Source organism: Bos javanicus, chromosome 12 (genome assembly GCF_032452875.1).
Source record: "Bos javanicus breed banteng chromosome 12, ARS-OSU_banteng_1.0, whole genome shotgun sequence".
Classification (NCBI taxonomy): domain Eukaryota; kingdom Metazoa; phylum Chordata; class Mammalia; order Artiodactyla; family Bovidae; genus Bos; species Bos javanicus.
This window is the reverse complement of record NC_083879.1, coordinates 21,254,785-21,271,237: the sequence shown is the minus strand read 5'-3', so window position 1 is coordinate 21,271,237 and position 16,453 is coordinate 21,254,785. Positions and strand designations below refer to the sequence as shown.

The following is a 16,453-nucleotide window of genomic DNA, read 5'->3' as shown; positions in this document are numbered from 1 at the left end:
GGAGACCTGGGTTTGATTCCTGGGTCGGAAAGATCCCGTGGAGAAGGAAATGGCAATCCACTCCAGCATTCTTGCCTGGAGAATCCCATGGACAGAGGAACCTGGCAGGCTACAGTCCATGGGGTCGTAAGAGTTGGACAAGACTTAGGGACTAAACCACCACCACCACAATCAGAGAGAAACAGTCATCTTATCTGGAGGCTTGATTTATGGATTATTATCATTTTTCTTAATGAGAATGATGTTAACAAGTGTCACTAATATCCCCTTAATCTTGTGCTGATTATTTTACATGCATTATATTATTTACGTTTTTTGACAACCTTTGAGGGCTTTTCGTTCATATTACACTTATGTTAGAGATGAGGAAACTGAGGGTCAGAGAGATGAGGTGCCTTGTCCAAGCCTACAGAGCCTGCAGCTGAAGAGCTGCCTCACACACAGCCTGGCCTGACTCTGAGGTAGTTCTCAGTCACCACCCTCTACAGAGGAGAGAACTCTACCCTCTGTGAGAACTTTTTTTTTTCCTATGAGAACACTAGTTGCTAATACTTTGATCTATTATGTGTTTAGCTAAATAGTTAAAAATAGAAAAAACATCTCTTTCCATCGGCCCTAATAACTCTCCACAGTGACAGTAAGAAGCGCTTCTAAATCTCAGATGGGCATGGAGAGAAAGCTTTCATACGTATTCATCCTTGATCTCCTCCTCCAAACCCAGAAGAAGCTGAAGGCGAGAATGTTACTTCCTTTCGTGACTTCAATACAAGAGAAAAGCACAAATCCTCCCAGTGCACATTTATTCATGAATTGCCTATTGCTTTACCAAAAGAGTTTGAGAAGGCTGATAACAAAAGTCTTCCTCGTGGTAAGAGCAGGAAAAGAGAAACCCTGAGCTGGGATTGTGGAAAGAGGATGCAAAGACACAGGCCGTGTGTGACAGAGCCTCAGGCAGTCTGTGTATCCCAGTCTTGGTGGGGAAATCCACCACAAGGGACCACGCAGACCTTTGCCTCTGCTTCATTTTTAATTTTATTTTATTATCCCTGGTGACTCAGCTGGTAAAAGGACCTGCCTGCTAATGCAGGAGACATAAGAGACGCAGGCTCGATCCCTGGGTTGGGACGATCCCCTGGAGAAGGAAATGGCCCACTCCAGTATTCTTGCCTGGAGACTCCCGAGGACAGAGGAGCCTGGCGGGATACAGTCCATGGGGTCACAAAGAGTCGGACATGACTGAGCACACATACACATTTTTAAAAAGCTGCTTAACACACGATCTAGCCCCCAGTGTTGGCCCACTGTTATGAAGGAATTTTATTAAATTTATTTCTTGGCCTCAAAGCATGTGGGATCTTCGTTTCCTGACCACAGACTGAACCCAGGCCCCTTGCATTGGAAGCATGGAGTCTTAATCATTGGACCACCAGGCAAGTTCCTTATATGTGCTTCAAATCAAGTTACCACTAAATTAAATTGCTAGCAAGTCTCAGAGACCTAAGAAAACACTATTTGAAAGAAAAAATGTGATCATAAACCTGGTCATGAAATGATAGATACTACAGAAGAATATAAAAAGTCCAAGTCTCCTGATCAGATTTGATAAAGTGGACCTGGGACAATAAATGTCCAGGTTTATGCTTCGATCATATCCATCTAACTGGTAACTGATTCTCAAAAAATGTAACTGGTCCCTGAAAGTGGAAAACTTTGTCTCTGCCTTCTTTCCACAGAGCTTGCCCATGATTCATGTTTCACTTGCTCCAGGAAGTACAAGTACCACAATGCTTCAAATGCAGATAATACTGTGCTAGAGAAATATACTTTCTTAGCTTTTTTCCCTTGGACTTGGAGACATTTTCACTGTCATCAATCACTTACTTGTGCTAAAGCTCTCTCTGCTTTGATGGGATTTTTTTACACATCAAATCAAACTGACTACATAAATGTCACGTTTCCCCACCGAAGGATGGTGTGAAAGCTCAGAACCCGGGATGGAAGCCATAGGGAGCTGTCCCTCCACACCACAGCTGGACATCTCTAGAAGAGGGGAAGGGAGTCTCCCCACCACAAGGGGCAGGGGGCCTCAGGTTCCGTCTGCTCTCCCCGGTGCCCGAACTCAAGGATTTGGTCCATGAATGGGAACTCGGGCCGCCAACCGTCACCCTGAGGGAAGGCAGGGAAATGAGGAATTGTAGGCGAGCAAGGAGCAGCCTCAGACCTAAGCAGAAAGTCTTTGCCTTCTGAAGTAGAATGGTGACAGAAAACACCATGGGGCATGGTGGGGACTGTGTTATTCAATGTCCACTTCCCCCCGCCAGGGCCTAGCACAGACTACAAAGAAGGTTCCAGAAGCTTTCTCCACTACACTGATCTGGGAGTCCTAAGCTACCAGCTTTGGGGTCTTTGAGGATGGAAGTTCTATTTGTGCATGTGTGCTAAGTCACCTCAGTCGTGTCTGACTCTTTGTGACCCCATGGACTGTAGCCCGCCAGGCTCCTCTGTCCGTGGGATTCTCCAGGCAAGAATACTGGAGTGGGTTGCCATGCCCTTCTCCAGGGGATCTTCCCAACCCAGGGATCAAATCTATGTCTCATGTCTCCTGCATTGGCAGGCGGGTTCTTTACCACTAGCACCACCTGGGAAGCCCACAGCTCAATATTCTCATTAAAAAAAAAAAAAAGGTATCTGACCTCCCTCTTTCCCAGGGTTAATATAAGATTAAACTGAGGTGTCTGTGTGTTTTGAAAACTCCTTGACAAAATATTAGGTCCTGCTGCTGAGTCGCTTCAGTCGTATCTGACTCTCTGCGACCCCATAGACGGCAGCCCACCAGGCTCCCCGTCCCTGGGATTCTCCAGGCAAGAACACTGGAGTGGGCTGCCATTTCCTTCTTGAATTAGGTGCTACTCAAATACAAGAATCACTGAACATGAATCCAGTGGTCAATTTTCAGGGCAAAGGAACGGATGCTGTGAACGTGGGCCTTGTCCTTCCAGCCGCACGTCCTGGGCCCTTCTCTGTGAGCCCCATGCTCCTCCTGTCAGTGGCTCCAGTGCTCCCCTCCCCCGGCTCAGGTGTCAGACCTGCTTTCACAGAGTGAACTCAGTGACACTGAGGAAGCGCATCTCGCCTGCTTCAGCGACAACAGGGTAACCCCTCTGAGGTGACCGGTGACAAGGAGCCCCTCACACACTCCACCTTATTACTAAATTTAAATTAAATAAACACCAGGTCAAGGCCTTTCTATTCCTGGTCAAGGCACTTCTGCCTGGCAGCTCTGGATCTCACCAGCCTGCCCGCCCCACCAAGGTGTGATATCCTATCAGGGTGGACTCCAAGGATAGTCTGCTTCATTTTCTCAACGTCCAAGCCAGTATGTCTTAGAAACTGGAAGACCTATTCATTTAGGTTTCATTATTCCGGGACTGAGAGACTCTATCTCCACTTGATAGCCTTTTCCTTTCTTACCCAACTGGAAGGTTTCCCAGCACGTGTTGCCTGAGGACACACTGCACCCAGAGATGCTGGCGGTGAGAACTGACCCTCGCCCTGCCAGCACTCTTTATGAACCACTGCGTAAAAATAAAGCTAATTATGAGCTAATCTGAATGAGTCCAACAAGCATTACTGATCTTCATTCTAAGCCTGTATTTTATTTCTCTGAAGGAGCCCAAGTTGCAGGAATTACTCGGCAGATTAAATAATAACCGTGTGTTATGAAACAAGGCTTCCCAGGTGGCACAGAGGTAAAGGACCTGCCTGACAATGCAGGAGACGCAGGAGACTTGGGTTCAATCCCTGGGTGGGGAAGACGCCCTCGAGAAGGGAATGGCATGCCCCTTCTCCAGTATTCTTCCGTGGGGTCTCCGAGTCCACCGCGACTAAACCCATTGTGAGGCAGGGCTGTATCTGGCTTTTCTTTTTCTTCACTTACATGGATGACGTCAGTTCCTTCTACGTGACCTCTATATGTGTCCCTTTGTCATGGAGAGAAACAGAAGGGAACAGTTCCTTTAAGGACCTGATACTGAGGTCCCAGTGGCTCCACAAGCCAGGTGTAGCCCCAGACAACTGATCTGTTCTCTCATGTGGGAGAGAAGGGCTTAATAGCTATGTCTCTAAAACTGAACTCCAACGCAAAAAATAATGGTCCGTGCATAGGCCCTCCAAAATTGAATTGTGTCTGTGTGTGCTCGTTCGTGTCTGACTCTTTGTGATCCCATGCACTGGAGCCTGCCAGGCTCCTCGGTCCATGGGATTCTCCAGGCAGGAATACTGGAGGGGGTTGCCATTTCCTACCCCAGGGGATCTTCCAGGCTTAGGTAGTCAAACCTGCGCCCCTGGCATTAGTAGGCGGATTCTTTACCACTGAACGATGTGAGAAGCCCCAAATTGAATTAGCTCATATTTAATAACTCCAAACTATAAATTTAACTACTTAGGAGAAGTTTGTTTGCTTTTAAGAGTTTTTTTTTTTTTTTCCTGGGGACCATTTTTAAAGTCCTTACTGAATTTATTACAATACTGCTTCTGTTTTTATGCTTTGGCTTCTTGGCCATGAGGCATGTAGTATCTCATCCCTTCAACCAGGAATACAACCTGTAGCCCTGGTGTTGGAAGGTGACGTCTTAACCACTGGACTGCCAGGGAAATCCCAGGGAGAAGTTTTTAAAACTAGTGTTTCCAGACAGATCTGTAAGCAGAGCTAATGCCACTTAAAACCAGCCAGCTCAGGGAAGTTGATATTAGAGTCATCTTTAATATGTCTGGAAACTTTAAAAGTTAAACACAATTCGGATTAGCTTTGGAGTTCTAAAGCAGATAGAAGATTCTTTCCAGCCACAGGATCAGGCTTGGCCTCCAGGCACTGTGGGCGGCACAAGCAGGATGACTCAGTGAGGCCCAAGGGTCCCCAAGAGAGTTGCCCAGGGAGCCTGTGACGACACGGCGCCCTCAGCTCCAGACCAGTGAGGACCTCAGAGGACGGGGCCAAGGCATCTACTTCGCAGTTTCCTCAGTGATTCCTTGAGCAGGCGAAGTGTGAGAACTGCTCCCAGGAACAGCACTAAGCTTTTCTCTGCCGTTCCCCTCGGCCTCCTGAAATCCACCCCTTAAGGAAGAACAGTCTGATATGAATTAAGGCGAGTTCTCAGGAACTGTCCGGGGAAGGACAGAATGTACTAGGTGAGGATATGATCGCTCCTTTTCTCCTTCAGCTGCCAGTAATCTTGCAGCCACATTTGAACTCAATTACAGAAATTCTGTAGGACTTCGAGGCTTGTGTTTTGAAGCTCTTTTTTTGCCCTTCCTCTCAAACATTTACTCTTATGGTCTTCTCCCTGGTCCTCCTTTTTGCCTTTTACTTCTTTACTGGCATTATTTTATTTTATGGCTTTTTGGTAAGCACTCTCAAATCATCTGTGAACTAAAATAGGGTATAAATAAATAAACATATTTCCGTACAGATATAAATCAAAGTGGCCATTTGCGTCCCTGCCATGTTACTCCCACGCTCAGCTCTGGGCACGGAGACTGGCTTGCATGCCTCTGTTCTAGCTTTCAGCCTGGAGTCCTCTCCCAGAGTTCTTTGTAAAAACACCAGCAGGGAATCCCCTGGTGGTGGTTCAGTGGTTAGGACTACAAGCTTTCACTGCTGAGGGCGCAGGTTCCATCCCTGGTTGGGGAACTCAGATCCTGCGAGCTGAGAAGCACAGCCAGAAATAAAAGCATAAAATAAGATAAAAAAGCACCAGCAGCCTTACTTGTGTCCCTGGAGCTCGATGGCTGTTCCTTTTCTCCCACCGATGTCCCACATGATGACAGAGTGATCGGAGCTCCCCGAGAACAACACCCGCTGGACAGGGTCCCAGCAGAGAGCAGTCACCCCACCTGAGAGAACAGACAGAGCTGGCCACGAAGCACTGAGTGACAACGCTATTCATCGTCAAGTTGTGAGAGCAAGGGAGTTCAGATCTAGGGCAGTTCCTGGCACATAATACACTTTTGTTGAAAAGAACAAGTTAAGTCCCCAAAGAGAAAAAAAAAATTGGCCCCAAGAATAAAAGTCCCACGCTTTGTGCATCTTTTCCCCCAAACTTAATGTACCATAAAAATCAAACACTGTAAAAACTAAAGGGAAATGAAAAAGGCAATTAATTGACCTTCAAAAAAAAAAGACATGGTTCTAAGCATGGAAAATATTGCACTGTCCGGAACTATTAACCAAATTTTTTCAAGCTGCTGTTGACTACCCCTCAGCCCGCCAACAGGAGATGAGAAATAAATGGGGTTTTAAAAAATTCAATTAGATTTTTCATTCTTTAATTTAAAAGTGCAATGATTTTTTTCTTTTCCTTTTAAAATTAATTTTTATTGGAATATGGTTTCTTACCATGCTATTTTTGTTTTAAAATTCTTGAATACAGATGTTGCTAGGCAGAATTTAAAATGTATTTTCTCTCCTGGGGAATTTAAACTTATAGGTTCTGGGAAGATTACTTACATCTTCAAGCGACAGTTTCCTCCTCTGTAAACTGGGGACGATGGTCATACGATGACCACCACTAATATTGATGCTAATATCTGCTTAACACTGCCTGCTGCACGCGTGTGCAGTAAGGGCGACCGGGCCAGGCACACAGGGCTGCTCCACACACTGTCGTGTGCAGCACAGACGGCCATCTATCAGCATTGCTCCAGGGGCGTGGCTGTAACATATTATAACAGATCTTTTTCCCCAGCAGTTCCCACCATAAATCAAACTCCTCGCCTAGTAAGAACAATAGCAACTTCTTCTGGATAAGATGAGCACAAAGCTTATGAATACTTCAGAATGTGAGACTCATTTTTTTTACTCATTTTTATTGAAAAACATTATATTCTCAAAAGAACATACAATTGCTTCTTATTTATTGGAATCTGACACTTTCTTCTTTAGATCATCAATCTGTTCTAATGAAGTACTGCACTCTAAAAGCTTTTAGGAAAGTTTCTCTCATGTAGCGTCTGAGGAGATATTTTTTCAAGATCGAAAGGAAAAAAAAGAAAAAACAAAGAAAAAAACCCACTATCTAGATTATGCTTAATAGCTTCTTCTGGTACCTGCACAACAAGCCACTTGTATGTATTCTTATCCCTGTAAGAACACACACCACTCCCAGCAGCACACCTGTGCTGACCACCCTCTGTATCTCCCCTCCCCTCCCCCCTCCCCTGCTCTTCCCCCCGCCCCTCGCCCCCACCCGCCGTCTCCACAATAAGCACAGAGCCAGCAGCAGGCAGGCTCTGGTGGTATCTGTTGAAAGAACGAAGAAGCAGATGAATGAAGACACAAACATCTTTTTTCGGGACTTCCCTGGCGTCCAGTGGTTAAGACTCTGAGCTTCCACTGCAGGGAGCACAGGTTTGATTCCTGCTCGGGGGAACTAAGATCCCGCATGCCGTACAGCGTGGGTGAAAAAAGAAAAAGAAATCTTTTTTTTTTTTTTCGTATCCACAAATCTTATTTGGAACTCCTCAGCTGTGCTTGCTTAAGCCTTTGAAAGCTGAATATTTTCTCCTTATAACTCGCCTTCTCTCCCCGTTATCGAATGCTATATACCCCTCCTTTTTAACCTTCCTTCAGTATCCGAGAATGTAATACTTCAGGATATGGATTCCATGGTGCAAAATGTTTATTCCCACACAACTGTACTCAAGTGACTCACTTTGTTAAATATCCATGGCAGAGTCAGCTAACAGTCTTCCGAAATCCACATCCCCCCTTCTGTACATACAGCTTTCCCTGGAAATCTGTGGTCCTGCAGGGACCCAGGTACCAGCCCCTCTTGCATCTAGGGGACCAGTGACCAGTTCTCAGCAAGGGAACCCAGAGAGTACGTGGAAGTCATACGCATCCATTCCGGGCCTGGGCAGTTTAGATGGCCCTTTTCCTCCTTCTCTTTAAACTTCTCCCAGAGCACTGCAAGACCCTGGGGCACACAGAAATTCTGGAAGGAGCCTGGGACCCTGAATCACCATATAGAAAAGAATGGGAACGCTTGCGCTGGACTGTCACATGAGCAAGAAATCTACTTGGCTTATTTAATTAAAGACGTCATTGGCCGGGCTGTGTGTGTTCTGTCCAAATAAACATGGAAATACTTAAATAGGGCTTTCTATGTGCCAAGTGATAGATAGCATTAGCTCCCCCTAACCAGTACACCCCAACACCGACCAGCACCGTGCTATGAGAAGCAGGCCCTTGGGCCTTCTCTGCTGGTGACTGTGGGACAAGGATGGTTGATGGTGAAGAAACTGAAGTTTGTTTCCAGTATCAGAAGTGCCAAGGCTCTGGAACCAGATTCTAGATTCAAATAACAGCACCTCGGGGATGTTGTTTTAATACTCTTGAGCCTCAGAAGCTTCATCCATAAAAGAGGGATGATAATACTTTTGTTAAGATTCAATGAGTTATTGGTTCAAGATGGAGGAGTAGAAGCACGTGTGCTCGTCTGCTCCTGCGAGAGCCGAGTGAACATATAGAAGCGCCTAGAATGAACAGTGCCCGGGACACGGGAAACACGCCATCAACACGTGCTGTGATGACAGTGCAGGAGGCCTCATCTGGGCCGTCGCGGCGACGGCGTCCTTCGTGGAGTCTGCCCGAAGCGGGGACCACCATGTCCCCATGCTATCTCAGCAGCCATCACGAGATCAACTACATTTCAGAAATAAGATCAGTCTCTAGTTTTTCCACATTACATCAGGCTGTAAGGAGTCAGAGCAGGGGAGGGGAGTTCTTGATAATGGAGGCAGGAAGAGAGATAACCAGGTTAAAGCAAGTTGCAGCATATTCATCAGACCCTCCCAGGGCTCAGAGTGTTATACCACAGGCTTTAATACGAGTCGGAAACAAGGAAGGAGAAGCTGCAAGACAGGAAACAGGATGCAACTGGGGAGATATAATAAAAATCACTTTGTGTTCCTATCCCATCTCTATGTAAACAGCCTTATAACGGGATCTCTTTTGGAGGCTGGCTTATCAGTTGTATCAAAAAATCACAGCATTCACTTCAAATCAGTTCAACAGGCATGCGCTGAGCACCTTCTATAAGGCAGGCACTGTGCTAAGCTCTATGGATATAATCAAACCAAATAAGAGACTCTGTGCTGTGCTGACTCACTCAGTCATGTCTGACTCTGCAACTCCTTGGACTGTGGCCCTCCAGGCTCCTCTATCCATGGGATTCTCCAGGCAAGAATACTGGAGTGGGTTGCCATGCCCTCCTCCAGGGGATCTTCCCAACCCAGGGATCCAACCCAGGTTTCCTGCATTGCAGGCGGATTCTTTACCATCTGCGCCACCAGGGAAGCCCAAGACACTTTACGCCAACATAAATGTACAATGTTAGTTCTGAGGATGAAATATGTACACACAGGGTGTTTGGTGGAGCCATTCTCTCACAAGACGTGGTTACTCCCTCTGCCTGGAGTGCAGAGGTCCTACCTTTTACCACCCTCTTCAAGGAGCAGCTCAAAGGCCCTCTCCTGCAGGAAGCCTTCCCCCCAACACTCCTATCTAGGTGAGACACATCACATGCTCTGTTGCCGTCATCACGCACTGGATCAAACTGCTGGATTACAAATCTGTCCCCACTGCAGACTTCGCTCCTATATCTTTGTCTTCAAGCACAGCGCGTGGCTCAGTGGGTAAAGAATCCACCTGCAACTCAGGAGACATATGAGACCTGGGTTCGATCCCAGGGTTGGGAAGATCCCCTGGAGGAGGAAATGGCAACCAGCTCCAGTATTCTTGCCTGAGAAATCCCATGGACAGAGGAGCCTGGTGGGCTGCAGACCAAAGGGTCACAAAGAGTCGGGCACGACTGAGCGGCCAAGTGTAGCACACAGGGTCAGTGAATGTTTACTCACTTGGCCCATTAAGTAAGTGGCAGTGCCTGGGAGGACAGGACATGAGAGCAATGAACCCTCAGGACAGAAGCTTCAGGAGCACCTTGGGGTGGGAGCTTCCTTCTGAGAAGACCACTGCCTCTATCAGCAGACAGACCTCCGGATAAGCAGCAGGGCTTTCCGCCTGACACCTCTGGCAGCAGGAAGAGTGACCCACCCTCAGCAAGTCCACCTTTCCGAGCAGTGCAGACACGCACACCTCCCACTCCGTCCACACCCAGACCCTTCTCCTCATCCTTTGTGACCTATAACTAAGATGAAGAATGAGATCCAAAACTGCAGTGGTTGTGGGTTTCCGGAGTTTCTGATATTTTAATTGAAAAAAATCATTTATTCCATGTGATTGTACTTCACTCCAGATTTCTGTCCATCCCACCCAGTGTTTTATTATATGCTTCTCCCCGCCTTGGCTCTCCACAGCGTGACTAACGTGAGTAACTGAACATACATGAATTCACTCTTAAAAGCCAAGGTTTTGTCTATACTAGTATATACTCTCATAAATGCAATTTTTTTTTTAATGGTGAAACAAGTGTCTTTTTACTTACTTGGCTGTGCCGGGTCTTGGTTGTGGCATGTGGGATCTAGCTCCCTGACCAGGGATCGAACCTGGGTCCCCTGCATCAGGAGCTCGAAGTCTTAGCCCCTGGACTACCAGGGCATTCCCGTAAATCTGCATAATATTCCAGCATGTGGATGCACCTTATTTCACTCACTGTTAGATTTTTCAACTCTTCACTATTATAAATTTTGCTAAGATGAACACTTTTATACATAAAACTCTATTCACCATTCTGATTTAGTGAGAAGAAATTCCCAACCATGGCACCAGATCAGAGTATAAACACTTAGAAATTAAATACATGGTACCAAATGCTTAGGGAACTAATTTTTGGAGGCTGACAATATATCTTTCAAAAGCTACAGGCGAAGTGGAGGGTCACAAGTCAGGGCCCGCAAGTGCCAGGTGTGTGTCTACCAGTATGACCAGGTACCTCACCACGAGGGTCCCAATCACACCTGCTCAGTGAGGCTGCGTGGGTGAAGCAAGGCTGCAGGAGAGCCATCCAAGGGAGTCCTTGAATAAAGTACGGACCCTTCGGTTACTGCTCTTCCCTCCAGGTTGCAGGGATGGGTGTTTCTGGAAAGGTAGACCTGCTCTAGTCTCTAGGCTGTACCTCGTCCTGAGATCCACAAGGGGACCTCCAGCTGACCCCCTGCCACCTCCTCAGCGTGCTGCTCGGTCACGTTCGGGTTAAAGCACCATGATATTCCCTCCTGAACCTGCTGTCACCGCCAATGTTCCCGTTTTCCAGAAATGGCACCACTGGCCACCCGAATGTTTCAGACAGAAACATGGAAGCCACACCTCCCTGAATCAATCATCAAGCACTGCTGACCCCTGTCTCCTAGACAGACCTCAAATGCCTGCTCTTAGCTCCACGCCCAATGCTGTCCTTCCGGTTGAGACAGGAGTCTCCCTATCCATGCACTCCAACAGTAGCTTTCCTTCTATACACTCTCCCCACTCAATCCCCCACCGGCTGCTACCACAGGATCTGTTACCATGGAAACCACGTCACCACCCTGCCTCAGCTCCACCGCTGTTTTCCCACTGCCTGAGAAAGATGTCACGTTGCCTAGAAGGTTGGCCTGTATCCCTCATGCCCGGCTCTCCACAGGGGCCAATGGGCTCCATTCACACTTACCCACTGTGGGCTTCAAACTGGCTTCATACATCTGGGGTCTGGAATGTTCCCGCCACCCAGTCTCCTTAGTGAAGTGAAAGTCGCTCAGTTGTGTCTGACGCTTTGCGACCCCATGGACTATACAGTCCATGGAATTCTCCAGGCCAGAATACTAGAGTGGGTAGCCGTTCCCTTCTTCAGGAGATCTTTCCAACCCAGGGGTCGAACCCAGGTCTCCTGCATTGCAGGCGGATTCTTTATCAGCTGAACCACAAGGGAAGCTCAAGAATACTGGAGTGGGTAGCCTATCCCTTCTCCAGTGGATCTTCCTGACCCAGGAATCGAACCAGGGTCTCCTGCATTGCAGGCAGATTCTTTACCAACTGAGCTATCAGTCTCCTTACAGTGTTGTTTAAACACCACTTTTCTTAGAAACCTTCCTTTAACTCTCTGGATGAGAAGAAACTTTCTTGTTATCTGCCCCTAAAGCAGCCGATGTGCAGCACTGGGGCTTCAGAACATTTGCTACACACATCATATTTCCAATTATTGGTTGAATGGCTCATACTGCATGAGAGGGAGTTGAACAGAGCAAGCACTAGGCTGAGTTTATTCACCAATGTGTGGCAGCCCTTGTCACATGGAGACCCTAGGACTTGACTGACTCTCGATGAAAATCCATGTCTATTGGGTGTGAAAGCCTCCATTGCAAACGAAAATTAAACTTGCAAATTAATGATATGAACGTGCACATTTGCACTGAACTTTGCCTGCTCTTGTTTTATTTTTGTTTAGCTAAACTTTACTTTCAAGACTTCTAACAGTCAGTGAACAAGTCTGTATTTCATTTTCCATTAAGTAGTATACTTTGGCAGGTTCACATTCAAGCCCTCCTGTTTCCAATATGTTCATACTAACCAAAAAATTTCTTAGAAGAAAAAAAAAGATTTTATGGATACTATTAATTTTCAATGGTCAAAATCTGATTTTTTTCCCTTTGTTCAAATCAGTATATGACTTCCTGGTAGAAATATATTCTAATTTCTGCAGAAATATCAAAGAACTATGATAGTTGGCATTTAGTTCCAGAAATAAAACCAGCAGAGGGAGCGTAAGAATATAAAATCAGTTTACTAAATCCCCATGGGTTAGTAAATGCCATGTTTTGGCCTTCGGGTACGGCTATTAGGCAGATTCCATCACTAACTCACATTTTTTTATATGACTTTCTGCACTGTGACAGAGAGTGATGGATGAATGGCTGTGACTCCGTACACATATTTGAAGAACTTATCTGCTTCTGAGTTTGAATCTGTACTGATTAGATCCCCAAGACCAGCCTTTAATGAATCTGGGCTCATCTTCAAGTCTTTGTTTGGAGGGTAAAGGAATGAGGTGATTAAGCTAATTCTCCATTCATAGACCCTTTGTCCACAATTGTGTCTGGCTGAGTTTGGGACCTCCCAAGGCCCAGATGGACTTACTACACAGGAAGAGCTTCACAATGCTCGAATCATCATGGAATCTCTCAGACACCCTGATACTACCTATAAATGAATCAGCAGTGCTGTAGCCAGATGGGAGATAGAGACTGGGTAGGTACTACTGTCTAGGAATAATGATAAGTTAGATATGTGATCGGGGTTTCCCTGGTGGCTCAGCGGTAAAGAACCTGACTGCCAATACAGCAGGCATGGGTTTGATCCCTGGGTCGGGAAGACCCCCTTGGAGAAGGAAATGGCAATGCACTCCAGTATTCTTGCCTGGGAAATCCTATGGACAGAGAAGCCTGGCAGGCTACCGTCCAGTGGGTTGAAAAGAGCCGGACACGACTTAGTGAGTAAACAACAACAAGAAATGTGACCTGCTAAATTTATTTGCCTTTGGGTTAGATAATGACCTTTCTGGGCCATGTCCTCTCTTCCTCTAAGATACTTCATGGTGAAATCACGTGAAAATATTTTGCCCTCTTTCAGAAAGATAAGATACAATATCAAGGTTCTCAGTTGTGTCCGACTCTTTGCGAATCCATGGACTATAGTCTGCCAGGCTCCTGTGCCCATGAGATTCTTCAGGCAAGAATACTGGAGTGGGTTGTCATTTCCTATTTCAGGGGATCTTCCTGACCCAAGGATCCAACCCACGTCTTTTACATCTCTTGCATTGGCAGGCAGGTTCTTAATCACTGGTGCTACCCGGAAAGCCCATGGAACTAACTTGGAAGAAAGAAAAGTGAAAGTGAAGTTGCTCAGTTGTGTCTGACTCTTTGCGACTCCATGGACTGTAGCCTACCAGGCTCCTCCGTCCATGGGATTTTCCAGGCAAGAGTACTGGAGTGGGTTGCCATTTCCTTCTCCAGGGAATCTTCCCGACCCAGGGATCAAACCTGGGTCTCCCGCATTGTAAGCAGACGCTTTTACTGTCTGAGCCACCAGGGAAGTCAACTTGGAAGACATGAAACAAACCCTCGGACCACCCCCTGGCTCATCTCACAAATAGAGGCAGCTGCTTGCCTCTTCTGACCTGGAGGCAGCAATACTGAACTCTGAGCCCTCAGATCAGTGCTCTGGACAACATCTAACTATTAAAGAGTCAGAAGTTTGGGCTGAAAGCCACCTTTGCCGAAACCAAGTCTGGGAACTCTCCAGGTCATCACCATACCTGCTGAGCTAACTGCCTAAAACTTTACCTTGGGTCCATCAACTCCCTGCTCTCCCATCATTGCGGCCACACTGTGAAGCAAAGTTTCCTACCAGCTTTTCCATCATATCACTCTCTATAGCCAGAGCAATCTTTTAACATCCAATCAGGTTATATGAAAATTCCAGAGTAGGCAAAAAACAAAGGAACGGTTTTCTTTGCATGGGGAATGGGGAGAGGCAAAATGAAGCTACTGCTTTGGGGTGAAGCTTCTGGGCTTATCAGAATGCTTTCAAGGTTTACCCATATTATTGCACATATCAACAATTTCTTCGTATTGTTGAGTAATAGTCCCTTGTATGGATATATTATGTTCTATTTCTCCATTTATCAGTTGATGAACACATGAGTTGTTTCACTTTATGGACACTATGAATAATGTTATTTAAATTAGTATACAAAAAAAACATCCGACCAGGTTAACTTCTTCACTTAAAACCATTTCTCCCTGATGTCAGGATAATCCTCTCAGTGATCTGAACTGACTCTCATTTCCTTTCTGGCTTCCTTCTCCCCTCTCCCTCCCCCGACCATCCACACTCTGTGTTCCAGCCAAAGAGTTAGTAGGAGTTCCCAAGAGAACCAGGCTTTTGCAGATCCCCAGGCCTTGGGCTCTGCTGGTTTGCTCTGCCTGCACTGTTCTCCTTCCTTCTCTTTCATGAACTCAACTCTCACTCCTCCCCTAAGCTCTTAGGTCCAAGCCACATCTCCCCTGGGGAGACTTCCCTGACCAACTCCCATTCCCGTGCCAGCGAGGTGCCCGCTCCATATTCATGGACAAGCATGGTGTGGCTCCCCCAACTCTGCCACCAGGCACTATAATCACTGTTTAGCTTCAGCCTCACTCACTGGGTAGAGAGGAATTTGAGAACGATGACTATCCGTTTTTGTTCTGTGACTGGGAGTGGTGGCCAAGGTCAACTAGGGAGAGCCCAGGAGGTCCCGGCAGAATCCCCCAGTACAACCCCAAAGGAGAGGAGTGAGTGCCCTCAGAGGCTTCAAACGGAGACGGAATGTGTTTCAGAAGCCAAACAAGGGCAGTCGCAGCAGGAAGGAATGGCCACAATGTCAAACGCTACCGAGAGGTTAAGTAGGACAGAGTTTAAAGCGTGTCCACTGGCCACCTCGGGGACAGCAGTGTGACTGGAGTGACAGAACGAGCCAAACTGCAGGTGGCAGGAAAGCCAATGGGAGGGAAGAATGTGAAGCAGCGGGGAAAATGACAGTCTTTTAAGAATCCGTGCCAACATGAAGGTACTATGCTAAGTGAAACAGACCAGTCACAAAACAACCAATATTGTAGGCTTCGCCTCATGTGCGGTGCCTAGATTCACTAAATGCAGACAGACAGACAGCAGAATGGTGGTTGCCAGGGCCTGGGGGGAGGGGCTGGGGCAGGGAGTGAGTTGGCGTCTCAAGGGCACAGTTTCTGTTTTACGAGATAAAGAATGTTCTGGGTGGTGGTGGTTGCACAACAGTGTGAAGGTATTTACTGTCACTAAACTGCACACTTAAAAATGGTCAAAGTGGGGACTTCCCAGTGATTCTCCTGGTCGGGGAACTGTGTGCTGCATGGCACAACCCCTCCCCACCCCCCTAAAAAAGGTAAAAAAAAAGGTTAATGGTCAAAATGGTCAATTTTAGGTTGTGCACATTTCACTGCAACTTAAAAAAATAAAAAAGCAGCACTGCTGTTAAGATGAGATCAGAGGGGTTTTGTTAGTTTTTTTTTCCCCCAGAAGCAAAAAAAAGTTTCGATGTTAGTAACTTGCAAAGAGTTGGTCAAAAGGGAGACCGAAGGATTAACCTGCAGTGTGGAGACCCTGAGAAAGAAGAGCCTGGGGCCGAGGACAGCACGAGGCAGGAGGGCAAGAGATGAGGAGGCAGAGGAGGAGAAGTTGGCCTACTGTGGAGGGAAGATGGGATGGTCAAGAACCAAACATTTTAAGAAAGCTTCTGATAACCTTCATTTTTCTTTGAGCGAGGTCTGGGGAGAGTGGGGAAGGTCTAAAAAAGCTGCCGAGGGAATGAGAGGAGGGGTGTCCTGCGTATGGAGCCGGGTTCTGTGAGGCGGCTCCTGGGTCTGGGCTGGAGGGATGGCTCTGGTGACG

General features: G+C 46.8%; 1 protein-coding gene across 4 annotated transcripts in view; it reads right to left on the bottom strand.

Annotated features, from left to right (window-relative positions):
- WDFY2 (WD repeat and FYVE domain containing 2) overlaps window positions 1-16,453 on the bottom strand; it is a 192,597-nt gene that overhangs the window by 25,215 nt on the left and 150,929 nt on the right. For all 4 annotated transcript variants that reach the window (XM_061434676.1, XM_061434675.1, XM_061434677.1 and 1 more), the window contains one exon: window positions 5,766-5,892. In XM_061434676.1, coding sequence (XP_061290660.1) covers window positions 5,766-5,892 — 127 coding nt within the window. The remainder of the gene's footprint in view (window positions 1-5,765; window positions 5,893-16,453) is intronic.